Below are 15,902 nucleotides of genomic sequence, written 5' to 3' on the forward strand. Positions count from 1 at the left end.
GTAAGGAGCTCTCCTGGGCTGCTGGGGCCGTGTCGGGCAGGGCCGGCAGAGGGCGCTGCTGCTGCGGGCGTTCGCTCCGGCCCGGGGCTTGATTTATAGCACATTTTATAACACATCTTATATCACATTTTATAACACATTTTATATCCATCTACACACACGTATATGTGTGAAATAGGCAGTCATTTTTGGTGTTAATAACCTCTTAGACGTTTGAACAAACAGCAGCATCATCTCTAGCAGGAAACACATCAAACTGCCTGGTTTGTCTGATGAGGTACTTTTGAAGTGGTGGTATGAAAAGCCAGGTACATTTCAAAATGCTGTGTTTATAAAGAAAGCCCAAAACATTTTTCTTGATTCCAAAAATAATGCCCTTTCTTAATCCTAGGCATACAAGTTGACGACTTCATACCTAAAATTAATGGGAGCACAGAGAAAGGTAGTGTATCTGAGGGCTACCTTTTGTCTTATGGTTGATGTTTGAAAATGAACAAATTCAAAATGTTCTCTAAAGTTTTGCTTGGAATTTTTTCTCTTTGGAAACGAATTTGTCCACTCCTGACCAGCTTTTTGGGGTTTTTTTGTGTATATTTCCAGTCACGGTGTTTTTAGAAAATTCTGCAAAATACAACAAAACCACTTGGAGGCTGTCTCTTTTTGTTGGTTTGGTTTATTTTGTTTGTGATGGGCTGTCACTGGAATCAGTAGGAGTCCACTGATTGAATGTTGTCAGAGTTGTGATACAAGACAGTGGAGAATTCATTGTTTTTCCTTTTAATTTTCCCTTGCAACACATGTACGCTCCGTGTTTTTCTGGTAAAGTTGAGTATGATAAGTAAAATCAGCAAAACCAATTTTTTATAACTTTAATATGAAAAATGTGAGTATATAAAATCTATAAACAGTGAAAACTAACTTGTAAAAACTCCAGAAGTATCTTTATGTGAAACAGGAATTAATACAGATTGAACTAAGTGATAGGGTTTTTTAAAGGCCAGGTAGTTAGAGCCAAATATTTTAGCTCATGTGTCTTAACATACACAGTTTTTGGAGTGAAATTGTCCAATATCACATATAGCAAAAAATATTCCAGTTATGATTCCAGATTGTTTAATTGGCTGAGATATATCATCTTATGTCAATTTAAATTTTTTCCTTGATGTACCTTGCTTCTGCGGTCTGAGGGATGGTGGTAGCATTGGTTTGGAGGTTCAGGGACCTTTATAGAGAGCTCAGGGTTTTAACCAATATTCACAGTGTTTAAGGGTTTTTATATTTTTGAAACAGAATCTTAAAGCTCCATATGCATATTTGTAAATTATGAGGTTCTTAACTCAGGAGATCAATAGCAAAATCAAAAGTTAATCTCATGACATAACCTCCTTATTGGGAGCAGCAGTTTAACACCTACAGGAGCTGCACCAAAGCCTCCCCTAAAGCTCAGAGTACTGGTTCCTCCTGAGTGCCTCAGCACTTTGTGCACTTAGCTGTGGTGCATCCTGAGCTTAGCAAGCAGGACATGCAATGTTCCCACTTCTCTACACTGCCATGAGATTTTATTTTTATATAGACTCATCCATCTTGCTGATGCCTGATTTTAGGTTGGTAATAGCTTAATATTTGATGGAATGGTTAAGAAATAGATCTGCTTTTTCTCTTTTTAAAACTGGAGCTAATTTCACACATTTTGTAAAAGCTTTTACAAAAGCTCGAACTTCAAATATAAATGATTTTACAGAGGAGTGATTTATGACATGATACTCGATTTGATTTTTTTTTTAAAGAAACACTTTTTGTGTGTTTTAAAATTGTTGGCAGGAATGTAATGTGAGATTTTTAAATACTGATACCTTTTACGAGTCCAAATTTTAAAATTGTCCATTTAAAAATCATTATGTGATTATAACAAATACCATTATATCATTGAAACTCACTTTTTTGGTCAAAGGTGAAGAAGTAATCCCTTTTGGACTTCTTTTGGGTTGTACAAGAGTCAGTGTCATCTGAACTGATGCATGACAAAATAGATTCTTCCATCCTATGAGTAACAGAGGAACTTGTACTTAAACCTGGAAGTTTTAGGAAGCTTTTTGCCAGGTTATTTTTCTTTGAGTACAGACAACATATAACTGCTCATTCGAGTCTCTTTCTGTGTTTATACAATCTATCACCTTTTTTTGTCATGCACATACCATGCCCTTCCATTATTCTGTATTTTAGTGCAGCTTTTCATTATTCTGTCAGTTGTACATTTTCCTGCATCTCTGCCTTACCTGATCCATCTCCATTTCTCTGGCATTTTACAGCTTGCTGCCCTGTGTTCTCCTCATGACAGTCTGTGCCTTTTTGCATCTTCCAGTCCCTTGTGTAGCCCTTGTATGACAGATGGGCAGTTATTTGCTCTGTCAGATTTTGGATTTTGTTCCCTTAAAAGCAGCAGGAAGCAGTTACTGCTGGGTTTTTGGGGGTTTTGTTTGATTTTGATTTTTTGGGTTTTTTTTTGTGGAGGGTGTTTGGGGTTTTGTTTGGCATTGTTTTGGTTTGGGGTTTTTGGTTGTTTTGGGGGATTTTTATTTGTTTGGGTTTTTTGTTTTGTTTTTTTTTGGTTGGTTGGTTTGTTGGGGTTTTTTTGCTATGTAGTTCTGCATTATTTTAGAAGAGCTAAGAATTTTGGGTTTATAATGCAGATTGAGCAACTTCGAGAATGAAAGACGAAAACTGTAAGGCCCATGTAAAATCAGTATGCTTTTAAGAATTCTTTTGTCTCTCTTTCTCTCAAAGTGTGTGCACAGGCACACTATCTGGCCATGACTGGAATAATGGTTTACATCACTTTTTTCTGTGGATGTAGCAGTCAGGAGCTATATTCAGAGCAGAGGAACTAAGAGCTAGAGGAACTGAAACCTCTCCAGAGGCTTTTAATTAAAAAAGTCTATTAGAGGATGATGGTTAGGCATTCATTTTCTCTCACTGGACATGCAGAAAAGAGGAACTTGTTGTTACAACAAGCCCCTGATAAAAGTTGTGTAGAACGAAGTTGTTTCAAAAAGTGGTATTTTTCTCAGTGTGTTCCACCACACCTGGCTTTCATTTTTACATTTTGTGAGCCAAATACTGTATAAAGAAGATACGAGAAATTTGTATAGAGTCACTTAAAGGACCAGGTAAAAATGAAAAGAAAAAAAAAGGAAGTTTAAATGTGGAAAATAAATTTTACAGCCATGGTGCTGTTTTTTAAAAGTTCTGTCCTTGTGGGTTAAAAAAAGTTTATTTTTCAGAGTAACTTTGAGGTGCAGTAAAGCTTAGCAGTTGAACTTCTGATATCAGAGCTAATGATTGAGCAGTTTGGTTAGAATGTAGCACATCTGCAGGTTTATACTGGTGCCAGCCTTTTCCCACTGCTGGACTCTTGGTCAAAGGATTTTTGAGGTTCTTCAGAAAGGAAGTGTTTGCACCTTGAGGAGATGCAGGATTCTCATGGAGTTGGGGGCTGAGCAAGGACCTGGGAACAGTCTTGTTTTAGGAACTCTGCTGCAGAACTGTCTTTTCAAAGTGAAACTGTTTAAAAAGTATAGACATATATTCAATAACATGTGTAAAATAGAGGATTCTAGATATGAAGAATCAACATGAAGATTAATGAAAAACTTTTAAAATACCCTTTTAAAGCTAATAAAAATACTGAAGCATATAGGTTAAAAACATGTTTCTTTTGAAAATGCAGCTGAAGTACTTCTTTCTTCTGACCAGTTTAAAAGAGTAATCTATTTCCTAGTATCCCTCAGACATCATTTCAATTTCATGTCTTGTCTGCTTGCATATTAACTCAGATTTGATTCAAAAGTCCATTGTGAATACACTGACAAATATTGTTAATATGCCTTTCAAATTTTTTGTTGCATCAATTTGAAAATGATAAGAAGATGTAAACTGAAGTGTTTCTTTCTCTACTAGAGCACTTTCTTTCAAAGAGTGGAGGGGACTGCACTTTTATTCATCAGTTCATAGAATGTCAGAGTGAGTACAAGAGTGTTCACATTTGCTTTGAAAACAACAGAAAACACAGAAAAGGTGGATGAAACCAGAACTTGTCACTACTATTTAATATTTCTGTAGTAGCAGAAATTTTCTAAGCATAGAATTGTGGCATTGTGGTGTTAAGCAGGGGTAATAGGATATCTTTGCTCTTGCAAAGTGATGGTCACATTGTCTCTTCTCAGTTCATCCATCATTGTACCCTGACCTACAAAAGGGTGGTGATATTGCCACATGGAGTTTAAAACTGATGTAATTTTTCTCCTGTTACAAATTAAGTTGAGATCTGTCAGTTTAAGCAAACATCACAGGCAGCAGAGGACCGAGAATGAGATGCCTTTTCACTTAGCTGTAATTTATCTGATAATTAAAGGCTTTTACACATTCTCCAGATTAGTTCTAACAAAAGAACAGAAGGGAAAACAAGTCCATAGTTTGTAAGTGGAAATCTAAGAGACTGTTCTAAGAAAAACAGAAAATTGCATACCAGTCTTTAGAAAGATGTGTTATTCTGGAATGTGAAACGTGCTTTTCAAAGCGAATCCTTTTGAAAGTGAGCAATGAAACAGCACTGTCTGCATATCTATAATTAAAGAAAAACTGAAGATAGTAATACTTTTTGCCTACTGAAAGAAAAATATCATTAGAATGAAGAGAAACAAAGTGGTATTAAACTTCAAAAAAATCTGGGATTTTTTTACTTCAGAGTTTATAGAAATTATGTACCTAAAATTAAGCAGAGAAGCACTTGCAAGCAAAAATAAGACAGGATCATTTTTGACATTATGGGCATTAGACTCTTTCCTCTCAAATTTTCATGAGGAAGGGCAGCAGACTTGTTTGATTTTACTCTTTGTGATCCAGACTGCAGTGCCATAAACCAAATGACATGATACTGCTAATGTTTGTCTAAGAAAATTTAATCTTTATTTGAAAAATGTTTATTTAAAAACATAATGACTGGTAGCTGTCTTCTGTAAGGCTGCAGTTTAAAATCATTCTAAATTTTGCAAAGATCTTGTATGAATCTTGTTTTTCAGTACGTAAAAAATGAAGTTAAATGCTTGATTAAACGTTTTTCTTGTCTAGAACATGAAGAGCACACTGTGCAATGTTCAAATACAAATTGGTTACCTGTTTTCATTGTTTGGATGTAACCTATTTTGGCAAAATTAGGTTAGTATCACTTCTGCAAACAAAATGTGACCAGTCCTGTCACTGTTGAGAAGGAAAAGTGATCAACAGTATCTAGTAAAATATTCTAAGATGTTAAAGAAGTACTGATAAGAGTAAAATTAAGATCAGTGGATTTATGCTTACCCTTTCTCAAGACTTGGAAAGCTACAGTGAAAAAACTGCCAGGCCTCAAAAACTGCTTCATTTTTAAAGGAATTAATAGAGTTCAGAAGAGCTCAGGATTTTGCTTTTTTTATGACAGTTTTATGACAGTTCTAAGTTTTTACTCTCACATCAAGAAAAATTCCAAATCATTGACTCTTTTATTTCTTCTTGGACTGCAAGTTTGCCTTTTCCATATTCAAATATGTTTAGTCAGGCCTCACAATATCATGAGGTTAAAAACTGCAAACTGTAGCATCTGTTCTTTGCCTTTTGTATGTAAACGTTGCCCTTCAGTTCTACTCCTTTTCTTTGCTCTGTGTAGCATCAAGAGTTAGGGACTCCTGGGGAGAAAAATCACAGTTCAGAGATTGTCAGGAAGTGAAGTTTTAAGGCACACAGCCAAGAGTGTAGAACAATATCATACAGACTGGCAATACAGAGCAAGAATATGGAGCTCATCATGGGGTAATATGTTGGGGTTTGCCCAGAGGCTTAAGTACTGAGAGGGGAGCAGGTTTATTACTTAAACAATAATAATAAAAATCCCAGAAACCAGATGGTTTGTAAAATCCAGCTTCTGTAGATTTTTGAAGATATTATGTAATTATTTTTATTTTTTAAGCACAATGCGCTCACAACACCATCCAGTAACATGTCCTGACCTCTGACATCTGTGGAGTGTTATGAAATCTGGCTCTGAATGATCTGGGAAGTCTCTTACTTTCTGATCATTACATCCAGTTCACTTGTTCCTCATTCCATAGCTTTTTTTTTTTTTAGTAATCACTGATCAAAATCAGTGAAGAGCAGAAGTCATGGTGCTTCTTTTTGATCAGTCCATGATATGCATTATTAGCCAAAATGTGATGATGTATAGACCAAAGGGAGATTTGTTGCCCTGCTAACTTCCTGGCTTTTACTCCAGTCTAACTCTTCTTTATTTGTGTCCTTTCTTTCCCCCCTTACTTTGTGATTTTTTGCATTTGATTTTAAATGCAAGTCAACTTCCTTCTTTTCACCAAGCTGATTTTTGCAGATTTATTAATAGTAGTTTTTGGATGGATTGAATTAATTATTTTGAACTTTTCCTTTGACCTGCGGGTGTCTAAGTTAAAACTGTTTAGTATCACTTTTTTCAGATGGTTGGAAATTTGTGCATTGAGGGACAGGTTTTTTATTGGTTTTCAAACCTGGCCTACTTCAAAGACTACTTTGATGGCAAAATATAAATGTAGAGGGGCCATGTTAGTTAAGTGATAATTGTAATGTTAACAGATTTTAGTTATTATATGGCACATAGTGATAGGCAACCTAAATCTAAAATTGAGTTCTTAAATTGAAAATACAGGAAATGCATAAAAACCTAAAGGAAAGCTGGCTTAGAGCTGCAGAAGAAAATATGAATTATCTGAAGGAGTAACTGAGAGCTTAACTTCACAGCAGATTGTGTCAGTAACAACATTAGTTTATGTACCTCTCTGCTTTCTGCTAGGTAGGAACTGTATAGCATGAAAGCTAAAGTTCTTTTGTGCCAGAAATTCAAGCTAAGATCCTTACCCTAATTTATATTTTGGTAGCCAAGATTGCATGTCTTGATTCAGGGAAAACACTAAGTGATTTAAAAACAAATAAAGTTTATGAAGTTTTCTGAAATAGTAAAATTTAAAAATGCAGAGATTTGAAGGAGCTGTTTCAAAGAAGATGTCTCTGTCTTTTTTCCCCCTCATTGTTGTCTAGATTCTGCCATTTTTAGTGACTAGGGTGGTAACGGTGAAAAATAAAGTTGGAGTTTGGTGATACCAACATCCAATTTTCTGTTTTATCTGAAGTACCGTATCTGTAATATCTAAATACCAGCATGCTGAATTAATCTATTTTTTGTTGGCTTATGCCATGTATTAATGGTAGCATTCTTGAAACACAGAGAATGTTCACTTGTTCTGAAAGTGAGGTGTCAGTCCAAGTGCAAAACCCTGGCTGTGCCAGCTTTGGGGCAGGCTGGGCAGAGCCTCGTGTGCTGCTGCTCAAGGTCCTGGCTGCAGGAACAGTGCCAAGGATGTACCTTTTGTACAAATGGTCAAATCAGTGGTGGACTCTAGAAAGCAATAGGCCACCATGGAAATGGGGGGGGGAAAAGCCAAAAAAAACCCCCATGCCTGTAGTTTCTTTTAGCCATGGAAACAGTGTAAAGAACTGCTGCAGAAGTTTCAGTTTGGAAAACATCTGTGTCAAGAAGGGTAGTTTGTTTTTTATTGCAATTATTTATTCAGGGTTTAACAGTTACTGCATTGAGAAAGCTAGAAGATGCATCAATCCATAATGCTAAATTTTCCTCTGTAAGCTGATTACAGAAGCCTATTTTAAGCTAGCAGTCCAGCATGGTTGAGCTGTTACCCCTTCAGCTCAGTTGAAAGCTGCTTGTTTTTGCATTCAGCTGTTTTATTCAGATCTACAGGGAGAATTCCCCAGCTTTTTTCTTGCTGCCGTCCCTTCTATCCCTCTTCCAGCCACAGCTCAGTACTGGAATAATCATATATAAAGACTTTTGTTTAGATTTATTTTATCTTAAAATGGAAGAAGACTCATGGTATCACTTGAACTCCTGACTTTTGTGGCTGCCAGTAACTTGATTCCCTCCACAGTGCTGTCCTCTGTCTAGGCAGTCATTCTCACCAGCTCTGAGGAACTTGAGGCTGTTCTGAGCTTAGATGATGAGTGATCTCCTACAGTTGCTTGAGACCTAAAGCCAGTCCTGAAAATCCAGTGTGCTGTTCCATGTGTTTCTGAAGCAGTGTTAGTAAAATGTTACATTAATGCAGAATAATATTTGTAGATAAAAGTAGGTGAAGGGAACATCTCTTTTCCATTGGCTTATCTGTCTGTGTGGGAGAGGGCAGAGTACAGGACAACCTTTTGGCCATGAAAACCCTTCTTCAAACTTGAGGATTTTTGCCTGAAAGTTTGTCTACCATCTAGGTTTGTAAAAGATCTCTCCTCCCAGATCTTGTCCTGCATCTGTCCTTAGGTTGTCATAGTTACAGCAACATGCCATCAGAGGAATAGAGGGACAAGTTAATTTTCAGAGATACTTGAAGCTGAAAAAGCTTAAAGTTTTTTTAAGAGGATTTACTGTCATACAGCTTCTTTAGTCTGAATTCTCCTGTTTGTGCTGTTTGTTCAGCCTTCTCTGTGTCTCTTTCCTGTTGACAGCACATGGAGTATCCAGCAAACTGTATTCCCTCCCTGGTTATCAGAGATGTGACAGGGACACCATGGAGGGGAGGCAGAGGCAACTTCTCAAAGCCTGATATTTCAGGGGCTAACAGCTTTCAACATGGACTAGACTGTAAAATCTGCTGCACAGAGATTAAGGATGTGATCTCTCAGATGGGATCCTCGGTACTTCTGTGTTGGCATTGCTTCTTAAGGAATTAGAAATAATGAAATCTCATCTGCAAAAAGAAATGAATTATTCAGTAGTTTTTTTGGTGTCCTTCATTAATCCAATCCTGTTCTTCCCTTGGTGTTCTTGTTTATCTTCATAGTCTAGCAGGAGTTAGGATGAAGTTTGCAATCTAGTCTCAAATTCCACTTCTAAGATTTTTGTGCACATCACATATATGAATAGACTTCCCTAAAGTAGACTTTGGATAAAAACTGCATTTTCATGAACTTGAATGTAATGCATTCCTAGTTTTGGAGTTCTGTGCAGCTCTCTTGAAAGGTTTAAACAAAGAAAGGCTGTTCCTGTGTACACTTCACAGACACTGTTAAAATCAGGGGTGATGTTGAGGGGACTTCTCTATTCCTGTTTTACTGTGATGCATTTTTAGGTTTCTGCTGTGTTGGGTGGATGTCTGTTTCATGCAACCAGCTCTTCAAATTCCTTTTTTGATAACTAAACTTGAGAAACGTGTTAATTATATGTTGCTTCTGATTTTTTTTTTATTTTAAAGTACATAAAATTATTTTTTCTAAATTCTCATTAGTGAAGTGCAGCATTATGTAAGTTAATAAGGAGAAATAATTATGCACTGTATCACAAAGTTCTGGTAGGCTTGTGTGCTCTGTTTCATTATTCCTTGCCAGAATAAAGTTTTTGTTCAAGGCTGAGTAGGAAGTAATATTATCAGCTTTTAATTTGGTCATGGAATGTACTCTACGTAGATGCGTGCAGGGAAAATTTGAGCTTGGAAAGTAACACTTATTTTGTTTGGCAGACAAGATCATAGATGAAGGACATCTAACCAAAGTGGAAGAAACAAAGCTTTTGAAAGGTTAGACTTCTGGATTATTTAACTGTTTTTGAAGCATGCTTTTTCTGTCACTCAGTGCATGTTCTGTGTTAAGCCAGCAGTTTGAGTTTTATTGAATACGCATTTGAAGGGAAATTCAATAAAGGGGAGGGAAATTGTTTGCTGAACTCTACTCCAAATACTCTTGTAGGCTAAAAAGATTTAATGGAAACCATTTTTGAAGATTGAGTGCATGAAATGCTAGTCTCAATGTTGACTGAGTTCTTACTTGAATATGCATTTTAAAAAAAAGTAGTTTTTGTAAATTCATTTCAAGCTTTAGTGCCTGCATGAATTCCAAATGGGATTTTGGTTTTATTGTAGGGCTACATGGAAATAATGTTTGGTGTCATTTTAAGTTCTAAATAAAAGTGTATTTTAATTAGACTATTTTCTATCTTATCTCATAACTGTAAGTATTAACCTCCTAAATGTGTCTTTTACAAGTAAAATATATATGTGCCTCTCCAGCTCTTTTCTTTAATGTATAAAGCAAGTTAAATTAAAGGAGCTAATTAGAAAAGACTTTTCAAGGAACAGTCACCCTTACCTTACAATGCCAAGGTCAGGACTGGTGACAAGTGTGCAGGTCAATGTTTCTCAAGTGTCTAATAATGTAAGGTTGTTTGGACTTGCAGGCTCACTCCTCTCTTGCAGCTTTTTATTGATGTCTGGACATACTGCCTCAGCTCTTTACCCTCTGAGCTTCTGCCAAGTGTTGTTGTGTTGAATAAATGTTCGTTTGCTAAAAGTTCCAGTGTTACAGAGATAGTTTAATTTATCTTCTCTTCCTTTAATGCATGGAATGGCCCCTTTAACTCCTCTCTGTACATGAGGAAGCTATAGACCAGGTGCCATATTTGGCAAAAGAATGCATACAATAACTGTAACGTAACACTTGCATGCTCCTTCCATTGCAAAGCTCTGAGCTATTTTTAGTGTTTGGTAATATATTCTAACTCATCAAGTATGATGTCAACACATTTTAATATACTTTATCACTTTGGCTATATTTATTCAGCTCAGTTTTATTATGGGAAATAGGAACAACTGCTGTGATATAATATAGTACAGGAAAGAGTTTTGTTCTTATGACTCTGGTTCCAGAATAGGAAGCAAGTTTCTAATAATTTATCTTCTGCTGTTTCACATGTAGAACTGGTGCATCTTTCCTCTGGTGCCTCATCTTTTGTGCTTTGTTTCAGAGGGGGGGAAGAAGCTGGTGCACCAAGGGTGGGAGGGAGGGAAGTATATAAGGGGGTGCTGTGGCAGAGAGAATTAATCCAGTGGCTGGAACTTGCACTGTTCCTCCCATTTTGCACAGAGCAGGGAAGCAGTATTTCCATGGATGCCCAGATATGGTAACGTTAGTTGCATGTGGATCTTGCTCAGCTTAGTGCTTCTGGATCGGCCACTCATTAAAGTGACATGGGTGAGGCTTTTAGGTTATACTTCTTTTAAAGAACTATTTAAAAACTATTTTTTATTAAGAAATTAATGTGTTGGTTTAGTAATTATTACGGTTTTAGTGACAATCCTGTGAGCTTGGTTCTATATGATAATGTAAAATGTTTTGATTTGAAACACCTTTAGATATTAGTTAAAAACCTTATTCCTAAAAATAAGAAAGATCCCTTTTTGTTCTAACAAAGAACCACCCACCCCCAGAGATTAAGTTTTGAACTACAAGCAATCATTATGAATTTTGAAGTCTGCTGAAGTGGGAATTGTGTTTGTAGTACCTGCCTGCCAGGTCTGAACCTCTGGTGTGCTTTAAGTGTACAGGTGCTTTTCCCCTTCCTCTTCTCCGGTGATTTCGGTTGCGTTAGGGTGGGAAGAGTCTCGCTCTTCAGCAGCTGCTTTGTTTCTACTTGCTGCCTTCTGTTTCATGTATAAGTGGATGTTAATCTGGCACAGAATTATAGAAAACTTTTCATTTTAGATTAAGAAAACTTTGTGGGTTTCTTCTGGTTTTTTTTCTGTCCGTGTTCTGTCATGTTGGTTTCCTCATGCAGCTGCACAGATTGTCTCCAGTTTCCGCTTCTTTTGTTCTGGGGGAAGTTAGTTCTGTGTATTCTCTTGTTATTTGAAAAGATGTGTTATTATTCCCTTGGTTTTTACTTATTTTCATATACTAACCCTGTTGTATAACACAATTTATTTACTGATGTGCTCCTTTTGTCCCATGTCCTGGTACTTCATTGTTGCATGCGTGTTATCTATATGTGGTGGAATTATTTGTGTTCCCTGTGCTTTTCTCCATGGATGGGAGATGTCTGCGTGCTGGGAATGCTGTATTGACCGCTTTTTATATAATGTCTCTGCCTGGAACTTGAGACTCAGAGGAAACCTCTGGTAACCTGCCGGTGGGCAGCAGAGCTGTCAAAGCAAGGCTCTGAATAGGCAACTAAGAAAGATTTCATTTTGCATAACCTCACCTGTATGTTGGTGACAGTTCCTTGCTGACAGACCTGCTGAGTTAGCCCACACCAGAAATGATCTGCTCTTTTCAATGGACCTATCAGAACTGAACAGTAATTGTTATTTAAGAAAAATTTTTAAAAATTTACGTCCGTCTTTTGTAATATTTAGACTTTGAGTCAGGGGTGATTCTGTGTGGGATGAAGATGCACTGGTGTAATTAAATCTCTTTGATTTTGAAAATATGTGATCTTTACTAAAAGTCTAGAGCTGGGGAAAAAAAATCCAAAACCAAAAAATCCAACCAAAAACAAAACCAAAACCAAAACCAAAAAAGCCCATCAAAACCAACTGTGTGCCTTCACTGAGCTGCTGTAATAAAAGTGCTGAATTATATATGAACAGATATTTCACGAGGGTAATTTTTTTGTGGGAACAACATAACACTTTCTCTTAGTACAATTTAAACTGAAAGTTCTTTCTAGAAACTAATGTATTAATTTATATTGCTGTGATTCTTTAATGGTTTACACCATGCTTCTTTTGAACAGTACGGTATGTGCAAGTCTTGTTATTATGTAATTTGTTCAAAATATTGAAACACAGTTTTATTCTTTACAGCAGTTTCTTTGACTTGCTACAGTCTCTGCATTGTTCTAGTTCTCTTTTCTTATTTGTTTGCTGATTGAATCAGCTTTTGCACAGTTCCAGCTGGCAAGAACACAGCATTAACCCAGGCTCAAGCTGTGCACGAGGTGATTGCATCCCTTATTAGAGGCTAGGCTGGGTTAATGATTCCAGAGATGCGGAATCCATTTTAGCCCAGGCTTGCAAAGAAATAAGCACCCAGCAGGTTTTTAACTGTTTCTTGAACCAAGTTGTTTTCTCTGGACATTTAGCAGTAGTTTGATGTACAGGAGAAATTATGAACAAAGCATTTATTGATTGTAGTTGCTTTTCCTTGTCTCTTGCAGAAAACCAAGCACGAGTCAAAGAATCGAACGATTTGTCTGACACCCTTAGCCCAAGCAAGGAAAAAAGCAGCGACGACACTACAGGTAAGAGTTTAACTGAGATTTCTGTAACCTCTAATTAGTTTGAATTAAATCTAGGTAATTATGAGCATTTTCTTAAAAGAATGGAGTCTATTAGACAGAGTTAGAGACAAGCTTAGAGCAGTGTGGTCTATTTTGCGGCTTCATAATTTGACTCCTGTAAATTGAGAAGGACATAAAATCTTCTGTCCATGTAAAGAATGTGTATATGAGAACTGTCTGCAGTCTGCCTGCTCTCTGAAAGGTGTGGGGTTTCTTTTTAGATGCTCAAATGGATGACCAAGATCTAAATGAACCTATTGTCAAAGTAGCTCTTCTAAAAGGTAAACAAATTTACTTTTTCAATTTCAGATGCATAATCTGTATATGCAATCTTTTTATCTACCTGGTTTTTATTAAAAAAATATAGTTAAAATAGAATTCTGGAATTCAAAGATGTTAATCATGTAGTAGGGAAGAGTTAAATTTAAATGTTAGTAATGACTCCTTTGAGTGATATAAAAATACACTTTTGAGTGTTGCTATAGAAATCATCTGTGTATAAATGTAATCTCTGTACTCACCAACGCTGTTCTAGGAATTTACATGTTACAACTTGGACTTGAGAATTAGAGTCAGTACACCTTTAAGATTATAGCTGGGGAGAGGAGGGATTGTTCCACCACTGACATTTTTCAAGCATTTTACTTGCATAGCTTCCATCACTGTCAGAAATGCTTCTGTTAGTTTGCAGCTGATGGGTTAATCAAAACAAGATTTTAGATTTTCTTTTTTAACACAATCAAGATTGGGAGTTTGTATTTTAACTGTATTTGGAATGATGGCTGGGGCTTAGCTTTGAGCTTTGTTTCTATAAATGTAAAATTTTTATTGGTTTTTATGCATTGAAAGCATATATTTAATTAGCAAGCTGGTATTTACATATTCATTACTGAAGATTTCTGTGGCATAATAATTAGTTATTACATTTAGCCTATTGAAAATCATTTTATGCTTCTTTAACAATTAGACATTTGATAAGATCTGTAAAATTATGCTCCTGTTGAGATCACAAGTAAAAGAATGTCACAGTTCTTTGTGACTCAGGAAAAAAGGAAACCATAACGGAACGTAGGAGACCTGTAAAAGAGCTTTCTCTGCAATTGTTTATACTCCCTAATTTTATGACAGAAAGGCTTCCAAAAATTGCACAAATTACTTTTGCTGTTTGGCAATGTGTATAAAATTGAGTTTGATGTTTCCCAGTGGACATCAGTTCAGCCAAGCAGTTTAGAAAGGAGGGTTTGAGATACCGGGCATGTTCCAGTTGGGGTTTGCTGTAATATCTGCAACTAATAACATGTATGTTCAGTGACTTTCTATGCTAGAAGGTAGACTTTGATAATGTTGTTTGTAGTGATTATAATAGTCTTATTTTTGGTTATAAAACTGAGGTTGGCAGCAACTTTTCTCTTCCTCTTGAGGCTATTTATGGGCCTTCCTATTTTGCTCTCACGAAACCATTAAAAAATATCTGTGCAATGAATCATTTGCCCTTTTAATTTTTATGAAGAGCCTATAAACCCACAGTTTTGTTTGAGTTTTTTTTCAGAGACTGACTTCATGTGTCTGACTTTGTCCTAAAAAGGATTTGATTTGTCTCAGAAAGGTTTTCAAGTGGACTTGTTATGCAGCCATACAATTAAGGAAGAGTGAGAACATTTTTGATCTGGCGGCTGTTTGGAATGCAGAAATGGCTGCTGGAAAAGGCAGAGGTCTTGTTGAAATTTACAAAAGAAATTAATGGAACAGGAAAATTATAAGACTTCTGGTTGCTGTAGATTCCTCCAAGCAATTTTCCATCAAAATTTTTGAGTGCATTCAGGATTTGATTTAAGTTTCTACAAATCAGAATCTGGCAAGGAGGGGAAGGGGGGAAGCTGTGACAGAACAGTTGGTTTTTTTTTTTCCCCCACAAGGTGAATGACTTTATTAACCATTCATAACAGTTCCCTGGACACTTCTGTTTAAACAAGTTCTTTGTGACTACCTATTGCAAAGTTAAGGGCAGGTAAATGTTGAACAGATGGAAAGGAGCAGTAAATATCATTGGAAGACTGGTAATCTTGTTCTTACCAATGTCCTTGTGTTTTCATAGTAATTACAAGAGTGATCCATGGAATCTTAGCAGGAAGTGTTTCAGCTGAGGATTTGCTGAATAGTGCTAATTTACATAAGAAATTTTCAAAATCAGCAGTGGTCTGTCAGCTCAGAAAGTTTGGGAACCATTGTTTTATGTCAGAATAACCAGATACTTTATTTTAAATATATGGTGCAGTTTCCTTCATGTGGATCTTATGAAGCTAAAAAAAAACCTCAGGGTTGAAATTGTTGTGTCTGACTTCACCTGAGTACCCTGAAAATTTTCTTCTAAATGACCTGAGAAATCCTGAAGGTGAACTTCTAGAAATACCAGCCTGCTCATAAAGTTGCTTCCACAGGCCAGGCACATACAGATAAAGGATCAGTTAAGACCACGGCCTGGGTGGGCTTCTGTATTATCTCTGTTATAAAAAAAAAATTAAATTAAAATGGTTATAAAAAAGTCTTTTAAACAATTTAAAAATTCCCATTAGAGTCAACGTTAAGGGAAGCCTCACTGTATTTGTGTGGGAGACAAAGTGTTAATTGAGAATATTTCTTAAAATGTGGCAAACTGATCACAGATTAAAATGGTCCACGAGGTAGAAAAAATGAATGAGGAAGAAAAAAT

At 36.3% G+C, this 15,902-nt stretch overlaps 1 protein-coding gene across 38 annotated transcripts in view; it reads left to right on the top strand.

Moving 5' to 3' along the window:
• The window catches only part of SLMAP (sarcolemma associated protein), a 90,425-nt gene that overhangs the window by 43,914 nt on the left and 30,609 nt on the right, over positions 1–15,902 (top strand). For 11 of the 38 annotated variants that reach the window (XM_063164718.1, XM_063164720.1, XM_063164702.1 and 8 more), the window contains 5 exons: positions 392–442; positions 3,958–4,020; positions 9,600–9,656; positions 13,070–13,153; positions 13,414–13,473. In XM_063164718.1, coding sequence (XP_063020788.1) covers positions 392–442; positions 3,958–4,020; positions 9,600–9,656; positions 13,070–13,153; positions 13,414–13,473 — 315 coding nt within the window. Of the gene's footprint in view, positions 1–391; positions 443–3,957; positions 4,021–9,599; positions 9,657–10,951; positions 11,107–12,897; positions 12,949–13,069; positions 13,154–13,413; positions 13,474–15,902 lie in introns of those variants that run through there. The other 27 variants (XM_063164714.1, XM_063164723.1, XM_063164719.1 and 24 more) reach the window with 10 other exon arrangements.

This window comes from Melospiza melodia, chromosome 10 (assembly GCF_035770615.1).
Source record: "Melospiza melodia melodia isolate bMelMel2 chromosome 10, bMelMel2.pri, whole genome shotgun sequence".
Classification (NCBI taxonomy): Eukaryota; Metazoa; Chordata; class Aves; order Passeriformes; family Passerellidae; genus Melospiza; species Melospiza melodia.